Below are 21713 nucleotides of genomic sequence, written 5' to 3' on the forward strand. Positions count from 1 at the left end.
ATAATAAAGAAAGTGCAGCCTCATCTATTGCAGGAAGAGCAGGGTGTGAACAACAGGTGCAGCGCGAGGAGCGACAGGTAAAGTTCAGCATCGCTACCCGGAAGACACTTTAATAGGCTAGTGAATCCTAACACACCTGTAGACCGGTCTGTTCAGAGATATACTTCGTCCTTCGCAAACGAAATAAGGTAAATCCATTTTTGGGCTACTTTAATCGTCTTCCCACCCGTGAATGTTGTCATCTGCGATCTTTAGTTTCTGAGGGATTAATGAAGGCTTGTTTGGGACGTTGTGTTCATAGGATAACTGGCTTCAGCTCGCCTTGTTATCAATGCTTTATATTTCTTTGTCTAAAGAAGATGTTCCCATTTCATGGTTATTTTCAATACTCAAGGATAAGGGGACCGTGACAAAGAAAATACTACTATTATGTTAAGTATCTTTACAAACAATAAAATCGCAACGTTGTATAAAGGAGCATTTTCTAGAGGTCCAAATCTGTTATGTAATGAAACATTTAAAAGGTAAATGAATAACGTGAATGAAAGGCCTGAACACAAGGGCCACCAGTTAACCCATGTACTATTTCCTTGTGTATATTCAGGAAGAATGGAAGATGAGTTCATTACTGCGCAGCAGGTGACCTAGAGAGGGCATAGGATTTTCTCGCAATTCCCTCCCTCGGAGGCTCTCTTAAAGTCCGATCTTATTGAATTAAATAAAAAATCACAATATTATAGAACAGCTTGGGTGAACCTCTTTATATCGGCATCGAACAACTTTCCGTCTATAAGACTGAACATTGGAAAATGTAACGTTTCAGACTAAAAAGTAAAGTAGCTTGTTTGTGACTCAAAGTAAGGATCGTACGTGAACGTCCTGTAGAGGGATATGCGGCTCACCTGCGTTGTTGTACTGACGTTTAGAGTTACAGAGCAACCAATACAATCCAAAACAACTAAGTAGCCTGCTGTTGAAGCCAAGGTGTTATAACAAAATAAAATATATAAAATGTAAGCTTTCAAAATCGTTCATTAACTCGTTGTGCGAGGGGATCAGGGGATTCTGGTGATATGGCTTTGGTGATGTGTTTTTATAATCAACATGGTCACAGAATTAAATAGTAGCCTATTCCATTTTATTAAACTGGTGAGTCCTGCATGCTTACTTTTAACACCTGCTATTTTCATATGATGCAAGTTTGATCCTATCAAGAAATGTGGAATTGCATTTAAATTTTGAAACAGCTTTACTTCAGAAACATGGATTTTGATGATCACATTCCCTACATTATGTTACTACTAAATGTTGTAGTAAATGGTCAAGCTTTGCCCGTCGATTGCTTGACCGCAGAGCAAGTAACATAGAACACCTTTGACCTTTAGAAAAAACCTACTGGTTCAAAATTTGAATTTGTAATGTAGAACTTAGTTCTACATTAAGCCATTATAGTTGCTTTATGGATCTGACAAGGTTGTTGTCTTTTGATCCTCAAAGCGAGGGCTGAACAACATGGACTACATGCACTATATGTGGTCCACCATCTATAGAAAGCTAATGTATACCTTTTATTTTCCATAGGGTGTTCAATGGCTGACCTTCAAGAGGAGTTCCAGGACCAGTTCAACGATGTAGTCAGCAGGCTGGAGTCCCACCAGTTCTTCCAATCCGATTGGGACATAGCGTCTTTCGCCGTGTTTTTCATCTTCATCGGTAAGTGACAAATGTGTATAGTGACTCGCATTGCCTCAACAGTTTTACATCTCTATGTAAATGCGATGGCAGACTTTGACCAAAAACATTCACCGCATGAACCGTGCGAGAGCCAAGCTGGAGTCATGCTGGTCTGTGCCGTAAACGCACAGCGGCTGAGATGAGGTTTAAGCCTCTTCTCTGCACCGCCATGACGCCTGGCATGTTGTACGTTCCTAGGTATGGTTCTACTGCTCGTGCTCTTGGTCCTTATCCGTTGCTGCTGCTGTTGCTGTGGCGATGAGAAGGTAGGCTATGCCAATGCACTGCACAACACACGCACCGTATGGAGATTTGCTTTCCATTTGCCTGAAGCGTGCGTGAGGTTTGATGTCATGCTGTTGTCTTGCTTCCAGCCAAGAAGAAGGAAGGTTGGAATAGAAAACATGGGCCTGGATTCCTGAGCGCAGAGATGTCTTGGTTCAGTTAGTTTCACAAAGGGCCAACGATGTTCCGGGTCTGTGTGCGCTCACTGCTTTCCCGCGAGTGCCCCCCATGCTATAGGTGTTGATTATATTCAACCATCTGATCGTCTCACATTGTACCCCTTTAATCAACAAATGACAAGCACAAATCATCACAGCACTTTTTTCTATTCTATTTTTCTATACTATGGCATTAGAATTGTAACGTTAGATGACGAAATGTCTGTTTGAAACATTTTTAAATTGTGTAAATTGTTTTTAAATGTTGATTTTTATGCATAAATGATCTACATTAATGTCTGCAGTCAGAGTTTGAATGCATAACATTAACACCTGAACCACACTGGTAGGTAGGTTGTGTTTTAAAATAAGAAGTTGTAACTCATCAATGGTTGGAAAATCCTTCTGAAAGGCATTTATTGCACAGACAATAGATTAATAATTTATAGCATATATATATATCATTTATATTTTCACAAAATATGATTAGTTTCACAGGTTATCGTCAAGACAAGTAACGACAAATAAATTAAATACAAAATGTATGCACAAAACAAACTGGAATGATTGCATAAATATTTACGACACATTTACCTTCCATTAGCTTATTTAAGTCAGGGCTTTGTTGGTCTTAATACTACAACAGCAAAATAAACCAAAGTGGGTTGTTAGGCAGAAACACAAACCATCTTTTCTACCCATAGACCACGCAGCACGTATGCAAGATTCATTCAAATCATAGCACTTCACGAGGGGGTGAAGACAGGGGACGAGCAACGGGCACTGATAAGTTGACAATGGTCAATACTGACACGGGTTTTGAGCTGACTCCATTTGCAGCTGAAGAACAACACCTCAAAACACATTGACTATACACGTGGTATTTCCAATACATCAATTCTGTTTTTCATATATATATACTGTATATTATATAATTTACTTTGCACAGGAGGTTAAAAGGGTCTGTAGTTCCACAGACTTGAGAACACGGATATCTGTGAAGTGTGGAGAATTATAAATTAGCGAGCAAATGTAAAGTCATAGGAAAAGTTAAATTTCTATCTCCTGACTTGCTTACCAGGATTGGCTATAAACACAGTATTCACTTTACACAGGTTCATCTTTACTGACTTTACTTTACAAATCCAGTAACCGAAAAGAACATTTTCCACCGGTAGATTAGCCCGCTACAAGACACAGTCGGGCCTTATTGTAGACTGCAGGTGTAAACGTCGGGTACTCACTTTGTCCTTGAGCTGCTGGCAGAGCTGCAGGGAGATGGTGAAGAAGACCAGCGTGTCGTTGAGCCAGGGCACCACGCACTCCACCTTGTGGACGTGGCTCACCTCGAACCGGTGGTTGTTGAGCTCGCTGGAACACAGGTCGTGTTTGTTAGGTTAGGGGGGGGGGGGCGGATCAGGCCACGGCTGGCGAGGAGCGGGTGACGCTCAGCGAGACCCCCGGGGGAAGGACGGGTAGACCCCGCACTAATCAATCAATTTATGATCCGACTATTTTAGGGTGCACGAGAAACCTAATTTTATCAAAAAAGCTGCATTTTTATAAGCAGCAGGAGGGGTTAAACAGGTTGGATGTTACAAAATGCCACAAAGTAGCCACTCCGTGTTATAAGCCGTATCTAATCACGCCTCTTTGCCCGGAACACAAATACTTGCATGAACTAAGAAATCCTATAAATAGTACAATGTTTCTGCGACCACACGGCGTCACCGGTCGACTGATAGTTGACCCTGAACCTAGACTTGGAAACATTTAATGTGGTACTGGATTCAAGCCCCAATGTCCCTTCTAACCTCCAGCAAAATACCTGGCAGGATGCAGAAGAATATCTGCTTAATGAATAAATACTAATAGTAATTAGTGTTTGTGCCAGCGCTATGGCTTGTTTCACAAAGCTCTCTACGAGCTAGACTTTCCTTTGCAGATGGTAACTCGCACTCTGCAGGTCGAGCAGTACAGCAGAGGGACCCAACAACACATTGTTTTGTTTTGTAGTTAACCGAATAGCTGCACTTTAAGGGTATGGTAATATACTATTATAATACTAATGTCATTTTATATCACTAATTAAAAATCAAGCAAACTACGAACGCCAGATGCTTCAACTATTCTCCCGGGGCCCGCCCTTCCATGAAGACGTGGTGCAGATGAACAGAAGCCAGCGAGTCTTTAACCAACAGAAGCCCTGAAATAGCGATGTCAGCTCCGTTTATTCACTGAGTCTTCACAATTCAGGGTGCGATAAATGATTGCTTTGAAGCCTGGCATTTAGGGCTGCAGTCAACAAAATAAAACCTGGGTCCACTGAGTTTCGACCAACTGATTGGTCAAGGGGGGAAAATAAAGATTTTTCCATCCGCACGTTTTTCTATATTTTTATCTGCACGTTATCTCCAGATTAACTAAACCGGCCACAGTGCACTCTGCTGTATCTGGTAGCCTAGATAACAGTTAGAGGCTGTTTGGAGGAAGTCACTGAATTTCAGATGCAACAATAAGATCTGATGATAGATTAAGCGATCTTCCTACCAACAATAAATGATAAGTCGACCAACCGACCAGAGGTCGACGGTCCAACTGGCATGAACATTGTTCAGGTTCAACCCCTGGAAATGCAGACATAGTTCTCGCTCTAGTCAGAGGTCTGGTTTAGGTCTAAAGATATCCCATCCAGCTAGTTGAACCGGGACGCGGTCGAAGGATCATGTCGTGTTACACACCGCTATGGAAAGATCTTTATTAAATAAAAGCACACTTACAACGTGGACCCAGGATTGTGCAACACTGAGCTTCCGGCTGGCTTGAAATTCTGAAAAAGAGAACATTTTTCACTATTAAAGCTTCAGTAAAGATTTTTATTCTATCAAATAAACAGTTTTGGGAGTTCTGAGAAGGAGAGTGGCCTAGTTATCCCCCTGGGTGACAACAGCAATTGTATTGTTTGTTTTTAAGATAGTCGTTGTTGTTGTCCCTTCAACGGAACACAGAAGGATTCACACTTTTCTTTTCCTATTTTAGTAACAGTGGCAAAACGGAAGACATATAACCCCGTAATAAATAAATAAGTAATGTTTGGTTCTCTGCCCCTTCTAACGTGGGTCTATACACGTACAACAGTAGACGAGACAACAGAAAGGATCAATACGTCTGACGGATTGACGTCATGAGCCAGGTGAGGTTGGTGCAGGTGAGCGTGGATCCCGAGCCTTGCCTTGGTGGTGTTCGGCTGCAGCACATGGAGCTGGTACACGGCCAGACACAGCTTGCTGAGGTTGATGTAGAAGTTCACCATGACGTCCCCCGGCATCGGAGGGGAGAACATTTTCTAGTGAGAAAGAAAGAAAGAAAGAAAGAGTGAGAGAGAGTGTGAGAGAGAGAGTGAGAGAGAGTGTGAGAGAGAGTGTGAGAGAGAGAGTGAGAGTGAGAGTGAGAGTGAGAGAGAGAGAGAGAGAGAGAGAGTGAGAGAGTGTGAGAGTGTGAGAGAGTGAGAGTGAGAGAGAGAGAGAGAGTGAGAGAGAGTGAGAGAGACGCCACACCACGTTCATCGCTTTGTTCTGTTTTACCATCAGGCCGCTGGTCGCCAGCTCAGGCAGCGTCATGGAGGCTGGGGTGGTGAGGCGGTTGCGTGCTCGCGCCAGCTGCAGCATCACCGCATCCATGAGCTGTGAGGACAGCGGCAGATGAGGCGTTAGTGTGCACATGCTGGACCCGTCGGAGGCACGTGTCAATCACAGGAGGTTTCCTTCTTTTTTTCTTATACATGCGTGACGTACTCACAGACGCCCAACCGGTTATGCGTGATGAATGATTACTCATGTCAGCCAATCATGTCTAAAATGCAAGACGCACGGCGCGTCCACACAACAACAAGAAATGACACCATTAAAACAAACAGACCAACATCTTCCTCCCAGACCGTCATCAGTAGTCACTGTTTACAATTACACCACTGACTCTAGGCTACCGATGTAGGGGCGCTATCATCTCAAGGCTACTGATATCAGTAGTGATGCTGATAATGGCGGTATAAGCTTAACGATATACGAGTATAAGCTTAGAACATTGTCTCGCCATCCAGAGATTGCCGGTTTGGTCCTCAACTTCTACCATGTACTAGTGAAAGTGTTGTTGAGCAAGATTACTTGCTCAAGCCCTGACTTCCTTGGGTTATATAAAGATAAAATGAGGATCTTCTTTACTGGACGAGGTCAGTTGAGCTATCTATCTATCCACACACACACACACACACACACACACACACACACACACACACACACACACACACACACACACACACACACACACACACACACACACACACACACACACACACACACACACACACACACACACACACACACACACACACACACACACACACACACACACACACACACACACACACAATAGATCTAGAGTTTAAAAGGCAGAGTAAGAACATGTTGAGAAGAATACATATGTATAAGTGTGTATTATACGTGTACAAGTATACATTTGTGTATACATGTTCATGTATGTAGAAGAGTGCAGGCCCCTCGGTGGAAAGACGGAGGTGTAAAGTCCACAGAGACCCCAGTTCATTCTACAGAACAGAGGACTTTCGGGTGCAGGTCTGTAGCGTTAGGGCGATCGGGGAGGGGGGGGGGGGTGATCAGGGGGGGGAGGGAGATCGGAGGGGGGGGGGGGTGATCAGGGGGGGGAGGGTGATCGGGGGGGGGGGGTGATCAGGGGGGGGTGATCTGGACCACCGACCTTGTTGACCTCCGCGCCGGTTCTAAAGCGGTAGCTCTCGTCTCTGCTGCTCAGCAGCTGCAGTGCTTGGTTCACGTGGTTCCTGGCGTCTTGGATCTGCACCACAGACAAGAGGTATTATTATTATTGTCATCCTCCGGCCCTGACCACAACCTTTTGGTTTTATCTTAACACTGATATTAAAAATGAATCTCCAGGAGTTTTTTTAACACTTAAAATAGGCACAGATTTTGGCCCTCACCACATAAACTTCCCCACGTAGTCTCCGTCAATAAATATATCGCCATCTGTCCTACAGCCGACAGGGTGGCCGTTGAGCGTAAACACTAAATCACGTCAAACATACCTGCTGCAGTTTCCACTGCTTGTCGTCCCGAAATTGAAAATGGAGAACTTGGCTACTTTTGGATACTTTCAGGTTTATGTCCTATAAAACAAACATATCAATAATTAAGAAGACCCTGGGCTTAAGGTGATGCACATGTTTGTCCAGGCCCTCCCACTCCAGGTTAGGGTTAGGGTTAGGTCACTTACTGCCTGGGCCAGAGCCTCTCCTTGAAGAGTGAGCACCCCTTTCACCTGGTCCATTCTGCGGGACAGGTGGACAGCGGTACTTTGATTTACTCGGTAAAGCAACAAAACTGCTGTAGGTACGATTATTAAAATATGCTCCGTGTAAGATTTGATAACTTGAAAAGAGAGAGCACACAATATAAATAAAATATATTCTCCCAGAGCATTTCACTCACTCACAGCTGACTCACTGCTACGGCATTTACAACAAATGAGACTGAAGTTAAAGCTCTTCAATCTTTAGATCCAAGTTGTAAAAAAGTAGCGCATTCATCCGTTGCACATTGTGGTGATCTTACGTTGTGCTGCCGAGGATGAAGTTCTCCTGTTTGACCTGGCCGTCGAGGCCCGTCGTTGGCATGGAGAAGCGCCTGGACGCCTCCTAGAGACAACGGAGAAGGAACCATACAGCTTAATACGTGTAGGTGAAAATAACACACCGCCGTCACTGGTGTGTGTGTATCGGTGGGAGAACGCGAGGCGTTTATTGTAAAACGTCTGGAGGTCAGAACGATGCTTTATGAATGCAGTCCGTTTACATCTATCAAAACCATTAAGATGACCAACAATAAACCAGTCATATTCATGTATTAAAACTAAGATTTCACTTCAATGTATAAAAGGCTACTGAGCCTGACCTTTGGAAAACCTGTATCTTTAGGCTAGACGCCTGGATCAAATTTCAAGTGGATCAAGACTTTCCTTCCATGTCTACCGTTTGAAATGACAATAACCCTGAACTTCATGTGGATTAGGCTCGCAACAGGGCTCTACTACACAAGAGAGAACTGAAATATTGCACAGGAAGTTTAAACCAGACATCTCTTGGTTATCGGCCTTCAGCCTAGATACACAGTACTGAGGCTTTCACTCAAGTTGATATCTTAATGCAACGTTTTTCAAATAAAATGTGGACGCACTGTGAGTAATAGCTCTTCACGTAGTTTCTTGTAGTGAGTATTTCAACCTATACCCCACTTAACCTCCCACCCCCGTCATTGTTTTGGTACCGAGACGTTTAACCAACAACACAGCTCAAATGTAAGCACCATTTTCCCTCAATAGTTCCAGGTGAGTGCTCGTGTGCCTTCAGGTCCAACGCCCTTGATGAGGTGTTGCTTTGCGACAGTTAGAGGGTGATGTTGTCACATTTTACTCGTCAATACCACTTAACACAATCTTTTTTGCATTTCATTTTTGGTGCGGTTTTACATATGCCCAGATGTGCTTCCACGCCACCTTCAGATGTATTTCAAATAAACAAACTGAAAAGTATGTTTGCACAAGTATAGATGTACCTTGAGGATATCCTGCAGCTGCTTAAGTACAGAGTGTACCTCTTCCTTCAGTAGCCAGTTGAATTCCTCCTCCTGCAGACAGAAACGGGGAGAAAACATATTACTTCTAATGAGTGGTTCCCACTATAAACTGAACAGTTTGTGCTTGCCCATGGTGTGTCAGAAATGTGTAATTTTAATTTAACATGGTAATAATGCAAGGCATGGCAAGTTATTTATATAGCACATAGACAAGGACACTACATTCTCTTCACAAAAGGTAAAAAGCACATCAACTAAGGACAATCATTAAAATATATGCTTGGAAAAAACGCACGTCTGCTACACCCTTCTTGTTGGGTGTGAGGTTATGCCCCGTACAATTTGAATTGTATACTTCTAAACCCTCAGTTAGTCCCTTAGTTACAAATAACTTCTCACACGCTAACCACACTCCACAGGCGCCGAGATTAACCATTCGTTCACTCTTTAACTCCGGCCATTACCCTTAGTAAATGGAACCCACGTGAATTAGATATGCCAATCCCATGACAGAAACCTTGATTAGATTGTCCCGCTACAAGCAACGACCCATAGACGGCAGTTTTTATTATAACGTAATCCCATGGGCAGGGGAGCCTTCAAAACCGTGCGCACAATGTATACAATCCTACAATATTAGATGTTCGAAAAGTATATAATGCAAACTATTTCATTCAGGCAGCAAAGTGTGTATCTTATACAAATTCCAACTATGGTGGATGAACGCTAGAATGGCCTGATAATAATAAAGGCTTCAACGAACGCATAAACGTAAAGTGCAGTGATGCTTTCTTTGCACGGCCATGTATACATTATTCCCCTGATTGCTTTACATGCTGAACAACAATATAAAAATATGTGAATTCTGATTTAAGTCAAATAATGAATTGCAGTTATGTCTGTCAGTCTGTCAGCTAACCCGCTAGCAATGCAGCTAAATAACAGTGTGCGTCGTTGCAGACAGGGCATCTTACCATCACTGCTCGCTCCACCTGATTGGCAGCAGACATCTTGGGCACTTCGGACAGTGACCTCTGAGGGTTTAACATGTTTACTAAAGAGAGGCAGAATGCGTCGCTGCGGTTCTCCTTATCTCCTCTCCTTCTCCTGGCCAGCTGACGGAGACGCTGATCAACGTTAGCCCCGCCCACTAATCCTCCGTGAGAAAGGCCATTGGTCAGATGGATCTCCTCCGCCCACGTGGGCAATGCACGGCCCCTTGGCGTAGCGGGATGGCTATGACTATATAATAATGCGTTCATTGAGTCACATCGTTGCACACAAGGTGCGTTGTGGACGAACAGCAGCATAGACATGCGTTTGTTCAAACCCTTATGAACGTAGTAGTGTTCAAGTTTATTGGATTTAACAAGCTATGAGGGACGGAAGCAATACTATTCCAATCCAAACCCAACTTTGTCTGTACAGTAGCTCTATAATATGATACTTTATGTAGTTTGTTCAGCACAGTTTACTTAAAACTCACTTGGTGTCCACATAACAAGGAGATGGATAAAGGCCACACGTCATCAATTAGGAGAGGATTTAATGAAGACAAACTGATTTTCATGTACAGAAATTATAAATATTACTAAAGCTATGGTTTCACCCGCTCCCGCCTCTCATGGGAACAATTAATTTAATCTTAACTTCAATATAATAATCCACGAAATGTAAGCCAGACATTGATAAACCAATTTTCAGTAAACTGATAAATCTACAGACTCGAGTGTGTCCATATTATCCCCCCCCCCCCCCCCTTCCATTCATGAAGTGATATTTACATGACACTCAAGTTACATCAGAAAAGTGTGGTAATAAGGAACCAAACAATTTTTTGGGCAAACATCTTTTTTTCAAATTGGAGACATGGGGAATGAAATAAACGTGCGTCTATGGTCGTTATACCGATGCACAGTAAATTGCCAGCTCTCTGATTTCCCGGTGCTATCCTTGGTCAGGTTAGTGTAACAGCCGATGCATTCAAACATTAACCTGACACACACACACACACTCTGTTTCATTGTTTCTATGTGTTGAGGAATAATAAACTGACTGATCAAGAGACAACTTATGCAAACCTATCTTAAATTCACTCACTAAAGAAAACATAAAATTATATTCAAAAAAGTTTAAAAGTAACAGAATACAAACACTCCAACTGTTAAAAGATTTCATATTCAGGAAAAATAATAATCAGCTTCACAAAATAAAGTATTACTGCATTTTAAGGCGTTTAAACAAATCTGCCACCGTCATTGAACTGGTCAGGGAAATCGTACAACTTTAAAGCACAGGTTTTTATCAAATATGTAGAAGAGATGCAGAACAACCTTGTTAGAAATAAATAAATAAAAGACATATCGAACGACTTCAGGGTTACAATATTAAGGCAATGCTCTGGGCGTGTTCTCGTCAACTTCTCACATTATCCTAGGCGTAAAAAAAACAACTAACGTTCAGAGTTAGCCTAGCCAATATGCATGTTTAAATGAGAGATGATTTCATGGTTATCCTTTGTGCACCCACACCACCTTAGAGAGCTGTTTATTCTGTCTTTCTTTAACACCCTGCTGATCACAACAAGAGGTTATAGCTTTTCTGGTTGAAGAGAAACAGGATTACATTTGCGAGCTAGAATCAGAATCAGGACCAGACAGCTGCCCTAGAAGTGGGGGGGAAATGACCAAACATTTGTGTGGGACAATTTCATCAGTGCAATACACAAAAACAAATACAGCCTGTGGCATGAGAGCTCCCTCCCCTCTCTCCCTCCCCCCCTCTCTCTCCCTCTCTCTCTCGCCCTCTCTCTCTCGCCCTCTCTCTCTCTCGCCCTCCAGCTGGTGGGCAAGAAAAAAAAAAAAAACAGGTGCCAGGATATTTTAAAAGGAAAACAAAAAAACAACAGCTACAAAAACTCTGGAGATCCAGGACATACGAATGTGTGGGGGTCCCCACGGGTCCCCCGTCGGCCTAGTGGATGTAGGCCCTGTAGACTGCGGACATGTCGTTGTCTGATTGGTCCAAGGCCTTGGCCCTCTTGTACACCTAAAGAGCAGGGAAAACAAACAGCAGCCGGCGTGAGGCTTCGCAGAGGTGAGCTCAACGGTCACGTAACCGGTGACACACACAGGGGGACCGGTGCAGCGAGGGGAGGAGGGGGCGGCGGGCTCACCTCGTTGGCGGCGGCGGCCATGGGGGTGGGGTGGTTGGCCATGTCGCCCATGGAGATGGCCAGCCGCAGGTCCTTCTGGATGTGTTTCAGATAGTAGTCTGGCTTGAAGTTGCCCTGCAGGATGTCTTCAGAATGCAAAGGGAAGCGTGTCAGTCCACGTGGGTAATGGGGGGACTATTGTTTTATTAGTGCTATTTTATGATTAGATTTATTTATTGTCCTTGTTCAACAGAGTTAACAACGAAATGGGGGGGGGGGGGGGGGGGTAATAGATGAAAAATAGTGCACAGAGCAGCAATGCAGTCCAGTTCACAGTTAATGAGTGGGGGTCACAGTGGGGGTCACAGTGGGGGTTATGTGACCCAGGGGTTGGGGGGGGGGGGGGGTGAGAGGACCTACTTTGGCACTTCTGATCCACGAAGGTGCTGGCCATCTGGCCCTGGCAGAGGATGTCCAGGAGGGTCTGCTGCGATTGGCCGGTGGCCTGGGCCAGCGTCAGGCCCTCGGCGATGGTGGCCATGAAGCTGCCCTGCACCATGTTCAGGATCAGCATCATCTTGGCCGCGTTGCCCGCCTCACCTGAATCAGACACAACGGACCACCATGAAGAGGGGCTCGGTGGGTTGGCAACGCAAGTTTATAATTAAGTTCCTTTAAATTAATTAAAATAATTAAAGTAATTTTGGATTGATTAATGATTCATGTTGTGCTATAATTGCAATCACGATACTCTACAGCTGATTGAGGGAACCCCTGTTGGATTATGTGGCCAGAGAACAAACTTGGGTAACCAGAAGTCCTTCTCTTTTCCTCGTTTAATGTTTTGACGGAGCCAAGCATAGACGATTAACCAAGAAGACGAAAGGATGTGTGGAGATGGGACTAGGAGGCTCCCAGCGAGCCAATCACCCAGACGTTATCCACTATTGGAACTAGGTCGTCACACGACAATGAATCCATTGATTAGGCGGCAGAAGGTCCCGACGACACGGGACGAGCGTACCCAGGAAGAAGGAGCTCTTGCCCATGGCCTGGAAGCAGCTGCCGCAGTCCTCGTACACGCTGCGGTCGCCCGCCGCCAGGATGACCAGCATGCCGTCGTTGGACAGCTGCTGGCTGCCCGCCACGGGGGCCTCCAGGAAGCGCCCACCCCGGGTGGTGATCGACTGTAGAGGAGGACACGTCAGCCAGGGGGGGGGGGGGCGTGTACAGGGACGGGCTAGGGCAGAGCAGTGGAGCATACTGACAGAAAACTAGAGAGAAAACTGAAGCTATTTTAGGAGACGCCCCCTTGAACTGTACTGTTGTGATCGACAGAGGATGACCCGAACACAAGTCAGCTATTGGGTCGTACAAGTACAGGCGCGACAGAAAATACATTTATTTGGAAAACCGAAAGGGTTTTAAGACACGCCCCCTTGACCCGTGTTCTCGGCGTGTACCTGGGAGAGTTCTGCGATGGTCTCGGGGTCCACCGTGGACATCTCCACGTAGCACTTCCCCGGCCGTATCCCCTGCAGGACTCCGCTTGGGCCCAGGACCAGCTAGAACCAGGGGAGAACCGCTTTACGTCAGACCGTGAACCCGCAACAAGCGGTCCGCTTCAAAAGCTGGCCTTTACGTCGGCCTTCGTGTTCAGAGGTGATGCTTACGTCCTTGGCCGCCTTGGGGTCCGACACACAGGAGAAGGTGACGTCGCACATGGAGACCACCTCTGCGGGGGTGCGGCCCAGCCGCGCCCCCTCCTGGATGAACAGGTCGCACTGGTAACCAAGAGGGGGCGGACGTTAGCACAGAGCGGACCAATCAGACAGGGGTACAGGTGGGCGGAGTCACAGCTTCCTTCATGACAATAACATAGGCCCTGTGATGACCCCGGTCACAGCTTCCTCCATAACAACACAATAAACCCTTTAATAAGTAGTCACATCGTCCTCTATAATAATACAATAAACCCTTTAATAAGTAGTCACATCTTCCTCCATAACAACACAATAAACCCTTTAATAACGCTCGTTAATACTACTGATTATGGGCCCGTTCCCGTCTCGTACGTTGGACCTGTTCATCGTGGGCTAAGCCCTTTCGCGCCGCGGTGCGTTGGACCTGTTCATCGTGAGCTAAGCCCTTTCGCGCCGCGGTGCGTTGGACCCGTTCATCGTTAGCTAAGCCCTTTCGCGCCGCGGTGCGAGCCGACGGGAGGCGCGGCAGACGCACCTTCTCCGCGGTGCGGTTCCAGACGGTGACCACGTGGCCCATCTTCAACAGGTTGGAGACGATGCCGCTTCCCATCAGCCCCAGCCCTAGGAAACCTATCCTGGAGAGAAGAACGGCACAAGACAAACCAGCGGCCGCGTCAGCAACACGACCTCCCCTTCCACTGAACACGTGCCAGGATTCATCAGGACGTCTTGGACGTTTGATTCGATTTATTTCTGGATTATTATGGAGCATTGATACCGTTTATCTGTAGGTGTGATGCTTCCGTTGATGGCGGTGCTGTCGGCTGCTTGGATGGACGTGGAGCTGGTGTCCTGGACAAACACCAGCGGCATGCTCAGTAAGTATGACAGCCACTCATCGTCTCTTCACGGAGCGAGACACTTTTGGTCTTTCTTTCCTTTCATAATGCGTTGAAAGGAAAAAACGTAATCTCTTTACCTCTTCGATAATCTTCAGACGCTTGCTGGTGACTTCCATGGAAGAGGCCGGCTGAAAGAAACGGGGACGTTTGGATGAAGAGGCTTGCAGAGGGAAACGACCCAGACACAGAGGATACACAATGCACTTTCACACTAGACACTCTTGGGTATCTCGTTCATTCGCTCACGGACTTGAATGCTGGATGAATGCTCATGAACATGCTTTGATGAAGCCAAGCGTATGTGAATATAAAGGAGATAAACGATGTCTGGATATTAGACGGACCAGAACGCTTATTATCTTTGCATTGCAACTTGGTCATCATAACCATGAAATCACCAATTAGGAGTACAATGTACATCTTTTAAATTGGATTGTTCAGAGTAGATTGAGTTTCGATGTGGTTTGATGTTGGATTTCATTGGCTATAGCGTGGGAAACTCAAAACTGATATTGATGCTTCCAAACCCAGTTAACAGGACCAGAGAGGAAAGTGAAAGGACACGTGTGAAACCAAAGAAACGGCCGGTCTTACCTTCTCAGACTGGCTCAGGAGGAAGTGGTGGAAATGTGGGTCATTCTTCACAGGCTAAAAATAACAGAGTTAGAATTAAAAAGACGTCTCACAGGGCAAGCATTAACCCAACTCGCGTCAAATATATATAAACCTATGTTCAGGAATAATAAGGGAATTATCCTACGTCAAACCTGAATGAAAGAGTAACTTCAAACCATGCCGCCTTTTACAACGGGGCACATCAAGTGTCAGAATGGGGTTGGCTGAAGCTGGAGGCTGGAGAACGTGGGGGGGGGACTGGACGGACACAAAGTGCACGGACGCATCACCGCACTGCAACGCGACTTTAGACATGGCTTTATAAAAACCCTTGCGGTGCTTTCAAGAATACCTGGGGAGCATCCGAAGCGGCCCACTGGGTTGGAGCGCATCCTCCCATACGAAACGCAGCAGATTAGTGTTTATGTTCAATGGGGTGCTTTGCATAGTTTGGGCAGCTAGGCTATGGTAACATGTCGGCCATGACGCATGTTGGAGCCGATAGGACGTACAAACATGTGGTCAAGAACCCAACAAACCAAGAGTAGACGCCAGGGTGGGTCACGTATTGAAGAGGATGGGTTATATATCTTAACGGAAATCAAACAGCGTGACAACCGACAAACCTGTTTATCAATGTCAATGAAGAAGAGCTGGCAACACACCCAAGCCGCACCAAGTCTGGGTTTCACATCAATTCATTTTCACCGTTGACACCCCAAACCAGGCCAAATGTATTCCCTCTATCCCTCCTGAAATAAAGCTCATTAAAGCAATCTGTCACGCAGAAAACCCACTGTGACAAACTTCAAAAATGGCTTCCAACATCTGTATAGCCTGCCTACGTTCCCGTTGTAAGGAACAGAAAGGAGCAGAGGAGTCTGAGAGGAGGAGTGCGAGTGTCCCCGTGGTGGCGGATTAGGGTAGAGCCAAAGTGTGAAGTCGAGGGAGAGGTGGAGCAAGGCAAGCAGGGCTTTGGTGGGAGGTGGTGGGAGGGGTTCACCTACACTGCTCTTCCATTTGAATCCCGAGGAGGCTCCCGCGCCCAGCTTCTCAGCTGTGAGGGACTCTGGGTCAGAGTCAGTTAAGTCCTTTGAGGAAGAAACACACGTTGACCTCTGGATCAAAAAGGCAAACCTTGAGACCCATGGCCATCTCAGGAGTTCAGGGAGGTTTTTTCTCTTTCGGGCAGTGATTAATCGGTCTCGACAATAACCAGTTAACACAAATCTATTCAACCCGGGTGCTAAAAAAGAGGGTTGTAAATTGATTGCACTTTGAAGCACCATGTTTCTGTTCATTTAATCATCTTTAAGAACCAGGAGAATGGGAGTGGACTGACAAAGGTTTGACATATTTTCTTCTGCCAAGATTTCACTTTTGGACAAGCAAAATATTCTGTCTCAGGGCGCACTCACACTAGGCCATCGGTACCATGCCCAAGTCCGTTTGACACCCGTACCGTACTCAAGCACGATTGTTGATCAAAAACTCAACTTCACTATCGCACCAACGTGAACCCACTCGTGAACCACCATGTTTATGGTTTAATGGGAAAGAAGCGAGGACTAAACGTCGTCCAGCTCAGGTTGCTTAGCCGTGTGTGTGTGCGCATGTCGGCTCATCAGCATCTGAACCTGAACCGTGGCCTGAGCTCAGACCGCGGAATTGAACTGTACTTGAGTACGGTTGGCGTGCTCACACTAGCCAAACGATCTAGACTTTAGGGGCGCAGAGGAGTCAAACGGACTTGGGTACGGTACAGATGGCCTAGTGTGAGTGCGCCCTTAGATAACTTAGTTACAATAGTTATCTTCTGCTTATATATCTTTTCTTGAAACACAGCCAATAAAACAACCACAGCTAGACTAATGCGAAGTCAACCTGAGTATTCCGCAGATAGACGACATTCTGATTACACATCCGTGGTGCACACCAACGCAACGTGGTTTACCTCAGAGCTGAAATAACCAACTGAGTGCAATGTATTAAAACTAACGTGAAAAAGACAAGCTCCCAAGTTTCAATTTAAGTAATGAACGTAGGGGGAGATCGTTCCTCCGCAGCAAGATAAGGGATGACCTGGCCTGGGTGTGTTATGAGAAAGAGGAAGGGGTGACGACCTAGCTGCTAAAACCGTAGCACGGTTGCCGATGCAAACCGTATCTGTGGGATTGCCTGGTGCTGTGGGATGGACTGTGCACCAAGCTCTCGACCAATCTCATGGCCAACTAAACATGATTTAACAGATTGACAATGCTTGCACCACGAGTATCGAAAGTGATACTAAAGTAAAGTGAGATGTTAATGTCTTGGAGAGTACCTGAGAACTGAACTATAAGCGGTGTTAAGAGTAAAGACATGTACACCATGTACCGCATCCATTGTAACTACAAAATCAACGCCAAGACACTCCGCCTCATGGGGCAGGCAGTAATCGATTACACCGCTGGGTGATTTATGTGTACGCCTCACAATCAACTACATTTCTGAAGGCCCATGATGCAAGATCTGCATTTGTATCGAATACACCGTTCAGAAAGCCAGTGTGGGTCAGGTCGTATTCTAAACCATATTAGAGCCACCCTAACCCTGGTGCGCCCGCCCATGAGGGATAAAGACCAAAGACCCCTCTGCGTGCGTCAGCGGCCCACCTACCTTCTCAGACGGGTCCCTCAGGGCACTCAGATCCTCATCGTCCTCCTCCAATATCTTAAGTGGTTTGTTAGAAGTCTTCTTTCCCTTTGTTTCCCCTTTCCCATCAGAGCCCTGTCCGGGAGCAGAATCAGAGATGAGCAGGAGTAAAACAATAACACAGGACTGGATTGGACATGTATTGCAAGGAAGTGGTGAGGAAGGGACTGAAAAATATACTTTTTACAATCTTTTCATCATGTTTTTTTTCTTTTTCAACCATGTTTTATTTCATGTCATTTTCAAAGGGCCACTCACAGGTTAGCATGCAACAGTTCAACGGTAATTCCCTTCGGGACTCATTTTAACGCAACATGTGCAGACCAAAACCTTTGACGTGAGCAACTTGTTAATAAGCCAATATTTAGAAGAAGAATGAATGGTAAGTAGATCAAGCTCTTCACAGGCCTTGACTCTGAATTAATTGAAAGGTCTTTTTTCAAAGCAAGATATGTTGACACATTAGTGGCACACGTCTCCTGGTCTTATTGTAAGACTGATGTTTCCTTACCTGTTCCTTTCCTTTGGCCTTCTTCAGGAAGTCTTCCACTGCATCTACTGCCTGCTGGAAACGTTTGCCTTTGTTGATCTTGATCATCTCTTCTTTGTGGGGGTGGTAGGGCTTCAGCTGTTCAATTTTGATCCATGCACTGTGAAGATCGAGAAAACACAAATATTTGGAATTGGCAAAAACTTTCGAAATCCATTTTAGATATGAAAAAAACAAATGGGAGAGAGGGTCACCACCACCCCCTTCTTCACACTTACTGGTCTTCTGTTCCGAAGAATTTCACAAAGTGGCACTTCTTTCCTCGGGGCTTCTTCAGATCCTTGGGAGGGCTCACTACCTGAGGTGTGCAAATACAATATTGACATCATTGATCAATACATAATCGTTACATAACACAGGTAATCAAATCGAAGAGAGATCGCACTCTGATAAAAGTCGTAACTGCTTACCTTCCCCGGCCATGGTGGGTAGCGTCCAAGTTTCCCCCTGTATCAAAAACACACGCAACGCTTTCAGCTTATTCACCTTGACCAACACACGTAACTACTAGATCATGTGGTTGTCGGATAAACACGGAAGCCCAGCAACTCGAGGGTTAGGAGGAAAGCTAACGATACACAACATCCGTTTAGCTAGTTGAGGAAACACGACAACTGTGGGGAAAGTGATCGACCTCCACATGGACATCAAAGTAATAATAAAGAGCAGCAGTGGGTTAAACCACGCCGAGGTGAACAGAGACACAACACTGCGATGACATAAACGTTCACAGTTAGCGATCAGTCGGACTCTCAGATATCGACCAAAGATTTACTTATAACGTTCACCGACCACAACCACAACAGCAATACGTGCAAGTGGTGGTCCCGTGCTACGCGACGGCTTTAACGCTAACCAAACATAAGAATCGCTTTCAAATTGATTGCACATACACTTCGGGCTAGTGAGTCTCAGCGATCGTGTTATTAATGTAATCTCACCAAACTAGATCACCGATTCTCAGATGCACGGTCGCCATCTTGCACCTTTACTAAAAACGTCGCACTGAATCAGGGAAGAGACGAAGACACGGTAACGACATGCGTCACTTCCGCCCTCGAAATGCGCCAATGGGCGACCGCGGTCGTATTCCATCTTATTTTCTCTCTCTAGCTTGATATTATTGGAATCAAGAGTCAGGTTGTCCAACATTGGAAACAGGTGAATTATACCTTGTTTGGAGTTGTGTCATGTAATGTTACAGGTAGGATTGTAATATTAAACTCAACTCAGTGGATATCTCCACAGTTTAATATGATTTGATTCCATTACATTTCATCGCCTTATATTGCCACCTATATAGGTCCATTGGTATATGTTTTCAGCCATGAGGAGGTGGAGAGAGGAATGCCAAAGTTTGTGATCTTGCACCCATCTCCATTCCCTCAAGCCTTTAGCTGTATTTATTATCGCCTTTTAGGAGAGTGTCACGACTTCTAGGGATAATGTCAGAATAATATATTAATAATCACATATGATAATGCTTAATACTTCACTGTTATTTTGTTGTGCCTACTGGTACTCCCTACAGTTAGCGGTGTTTGGGCCTGGTTAGTTGCCACTGTGGCACTTGGTCACTTGTTCTGCTTTATTAGGCGTTTCTACCTGTTGCCATATTCAGCCTTATGTGTTGAGGTTGCTTTGGGCCAGCCTGTAGGAGCTGGTACGGGCTCGTGGCCTTGGTGCCTTGTTTCTTTCCTGTTTTTGTTGACCAAGGGAGCTAGGCATATCCTTTAGCTTTTCTTTGGGGCAATTAGACTTGTTTTTAAGGTCACCCTGATGATGTATAACTTCTTCGACCCATCTGAAGCTTGATATTATTTTGTTGCAATAAATCCTTTGTTTTGAAGTCAAGTGTCTGTACTATTTGAGTTGGCTTTGTGTTACCTGCTCTATCCCCTAGACTTGAGGGTCGTTACGAGGGCGGCTCTTGGGCGACCGCATCCCAGCGAGGACCATCCTGGATGTGGTCTTCAGGGAGGAGGACTATGGAGAGGGGCACCAGTTGGCAGATGAAGACCTCTTTGTTGTAGCAGAGCTTATAGAGTATTCATCAGCAGAGCTCCCGGTTTCAACCAAGAGAAAAATATTTCAGTTGGTATATTGCTCCGCAGTCTAATCTAATTATTATCTCATCGTTTGACAGACTGAGATAAGCTGCTCAGCTGTAGAACTGGGAGAACCTTCCATTGGCCTGTTCTGTGAGTGTTCCTAATTACTTTAAAGTCAGTACGCAGTTGTGTTCAGTACATTATTTTCGAGTTAATCACTGGCTTTTGCCGGGAAAGATTTTTATTTATTTATTTTAATTCTCATCCAGTTGTCCATTGCTATAAACCTAGTGCATACTTATAGTCTCAATCCAACTTGTGCTCAATCCATATGTGTATAAAACCGGATTGATTGTGTTCCTTAGCATTGGCGTATCTATCTTGGCAGAAAGCACTCCAAGGAGAGCGTGAGAGAAGATGTGTGCAATTAAGATGCAAGTGCAGTCTTGTTTGCCATTAACTAGTAGTCAAAATAAGTGACAAAAAGAGACATTAGAATAAACTATTTACAGAATATTAGCTTTGCATTTGCATCCCACAGATGTATTTGTTTTATTATGATTAACCTACAGCCTCATAAGCTGCTCACCAATATATTTGATTCAGTTCATAATGAACCATAAGATGATTAATCACTTCATTGTTGTCACTGATGTACTTTGCAGTCATGACAAAGGGACTCAATGTTGTCAATGCTGTATAGTTTTGGGTGCCCTCAAAATGTTGAAGTATATTTAGTAATATAATAACAATAAAAGCAGTAGTCTGGATAAATGACAAATATTTTGCGATACTAATATAATGTAATTGTAAATTGTCTTGTCTGCACATCTTAATCTCTCCCTAAATCTAATTTGACTGTTATGGTGAGATCCAATGGTTTCGTTATAAAATGAAACATGAAACTCACTGCAGTTAATAATGAAGGGCAAAGAGCTTGACCCACAAAGATAAGGACAAAGCGGTCATAACGCAGTGGACAAAAAGGCTAAGGTGATAGCAGATTAACCACCAAGAAGACTAGTGTGAGAATGTTACACACAAAAGAAGTATGCATGAGTAGTCAATTTTCCAAGTCCTTTGCGATGCTTGTGGAACCCGGGCATGTATTGCCTGATGCCTTGTTTTTTTGTAATTATTTTAAACATCGTTAATCAAATAGTGCTATTTCGCAATACTCTCAGGCATGTTTCCCCCTTCAA

The 21713-nt window shown here is 44.8% G+C and overlaps 3 protein-coding genes across 4 annotated transcripts; 1 reads left to right on the top strand and 2 right to left on the bottom strand.

Annotated features, from left to right (window-relative positions):
* The first annotated feature begins 60 nt into the window (after positions 1-60).
* Positions 61-3483, top strand: smim22 (small integral membrane protein 22). Its single transcript, XM_056605563.1, has 4 exons — positions 61-188; positions 1582-1713; positions 1933-2000; positions 2109-3483. The coding sequence occupies exons 2-4, from the start codon at positions 1590-1592 to the stop codon at positions 2154-2156; spliced, it is 240 nt and encodes a 79-aa protein (XP_056461538.1). The 5' UTR covers positions 61-188; positions 1582-1589; the 3' UTR covers positions 2157-3483.
* On the bottom strand, positions 2551-9987 carry rogdi (rogdi atypical leucine zipper). Its single transcript, XM_056605124.1, has 11 exons — positions 9817-9987; positions 8822-8893; positions 7823-7905; positions 7485-7539; positions 7297-7377; positions 6951-7046; positions 5762-5860; positions 5410-5523; positions 4958-5007; positions 3422-3548; positions 2551-3172 (listed from the first exon to the last, which is right to left on the bottom strand). The coding sequence occupies exons 1-11, from the start codon at positions 9889-9891 to the stop codon at positions 3131-3133; spliced, it is 894 nt and encodes a 297-aa protein (XP_056461099.1). The 5' UTR covers positions 9892-9987; the 3' UTR covers positions 2551-3130.
* A 601-nt stretch (positions 9988-10588) lies between these two features.
* Positions 10589-19482, bottom strand: glyr1 (glyoxylate reductase 1 homolog (Arabidopsis)). 2 transcript variants are annotated; one of them, XM_056605103.1, is made up of 16 exons: positions 19402-19482; positions 18871-18907; positions 18679-18758; positions 18422-18560; positions 17875-17985; positions 16224-16307; positions 15196-15249; positions 14679-14729; positions 14478-14551; positions 14235-14334; positions 13670-13780; positions 13460-13561; positions 13021-13183; positions 12417-12596; positions 12018-12142; positions 10589-11890 (listed from the first exon to the last, which is right to left on the bottom strand). In XM_056605103.1, the coding sequence occupies exons 1-16, from the start codon at positions 19437-19439 to the stop codon at positions 11816-11818; spliced, it is 1524 nt and encodes a 507-aa protein (XP_056461078.1). In that variant the 5' UTR covers positions 19440-19482; the 3' UTR covers positions 10589-11815. The 2 variants fall into 2 exon arrangements, with proteins under 2 accessions (XP_056461078.1, XP_056461079.1); XM_056605104.1 differs by lacking the exon at positions 16224-16307.
* Between the last annotated feature and the right edge of the window lie 2231 nt (positions 19483-21713).

The sequence above is a fragment of the Gadus chalcogrammus genome, chromosome 2 (genome assembly GCF_026213295.1).
Source record: "Gadus chalcogrammus isolate NIFS_2021 chromosome 2, NIFS_Gcha_1.0, whole genome shotgun sequence".
In the NCBI taxonomy this organism is placed as follows: Eukaryota; Metazoa; Chordata; class Actinopteri; order Gadiformes; family Gadidae; genus Gadus; species Gadus chalcogrammus.

What these genes read in the sequence shown, in the direction of transcription:
- glyr1 (XM_056605103.1), bottom strand. Translation starts at nt 19,439, where the DNA reads ATGGCGACCGTGCATCTGAGAATCGGTGATCTAGTTTG. An exon ending in ACCCACCATGGCCGGGGAAG is followed by an intron (nt 18,759 to 18,870) that starts GTAAGCAGTTAC and finishes TGCACACCTCAG; the next exon opens with GTAGTGAGCCCTCCCAAGGA. An exon ending in GATTCAAATGGAAGAGCAGT is followed by an intron (nt 15,250 to 16,223) that starts GTAGGTGAACCC and finishes TGTTATTTTTAG; the next exon opens with CCTGTGAAGAATGACCCACA.
- rogdi (XM_056605124.1), bottom strand. Translation starts at nt 9,891, where the DNA reads ATGTTAAACCCTCAGAGGTCACTGTCCGAAGTGCCCAAGATGTCTGCT. An exon ending in GAGAGGCTCTGGCCCAGGCA is followed by an intron (nt 7,378 to 7,484) that starts GTAAGTGACCTA and finishes TTTGTTTTATAG; the next exon opens with GACATAAACCTGAAAGTATC. An exon ending in TGCAGCCGAACACCACCAAG is followed by an intron (nt 5,008 to 5,409) that starts GCAAGGCTCGGG and finishes TCTCTTTTTCAG; the next exon opens with AATTTCAAGCCAGCCGGAAG.
- smim22 (XM_056605563.1), top strand. Translation starts at nt 1,590, where the DNA reads ATGGCTGACCTTCAAGAGGAGTTCCAGGACCAGTTCAACGATGTAGTC. An exon ending in CGTGTTTTTCATCTTCATCG is followed by an intron (nt 1,714 to 1,932) that starts GTAAGTGACAAA and finishes GTACGTTCCTAG; the next exon opens with GTATGGTTCTACTGCTCGTG. An exon ending in GTTGCTGTGGCGATGAGAAG is followed by an intron (nt 2,001 to 2,108) that starts GTAGGCTATGCC and finishes TCTTGCTTCCAG; the next exon opens with CCAAGAAGAAGGAAGGTTGG.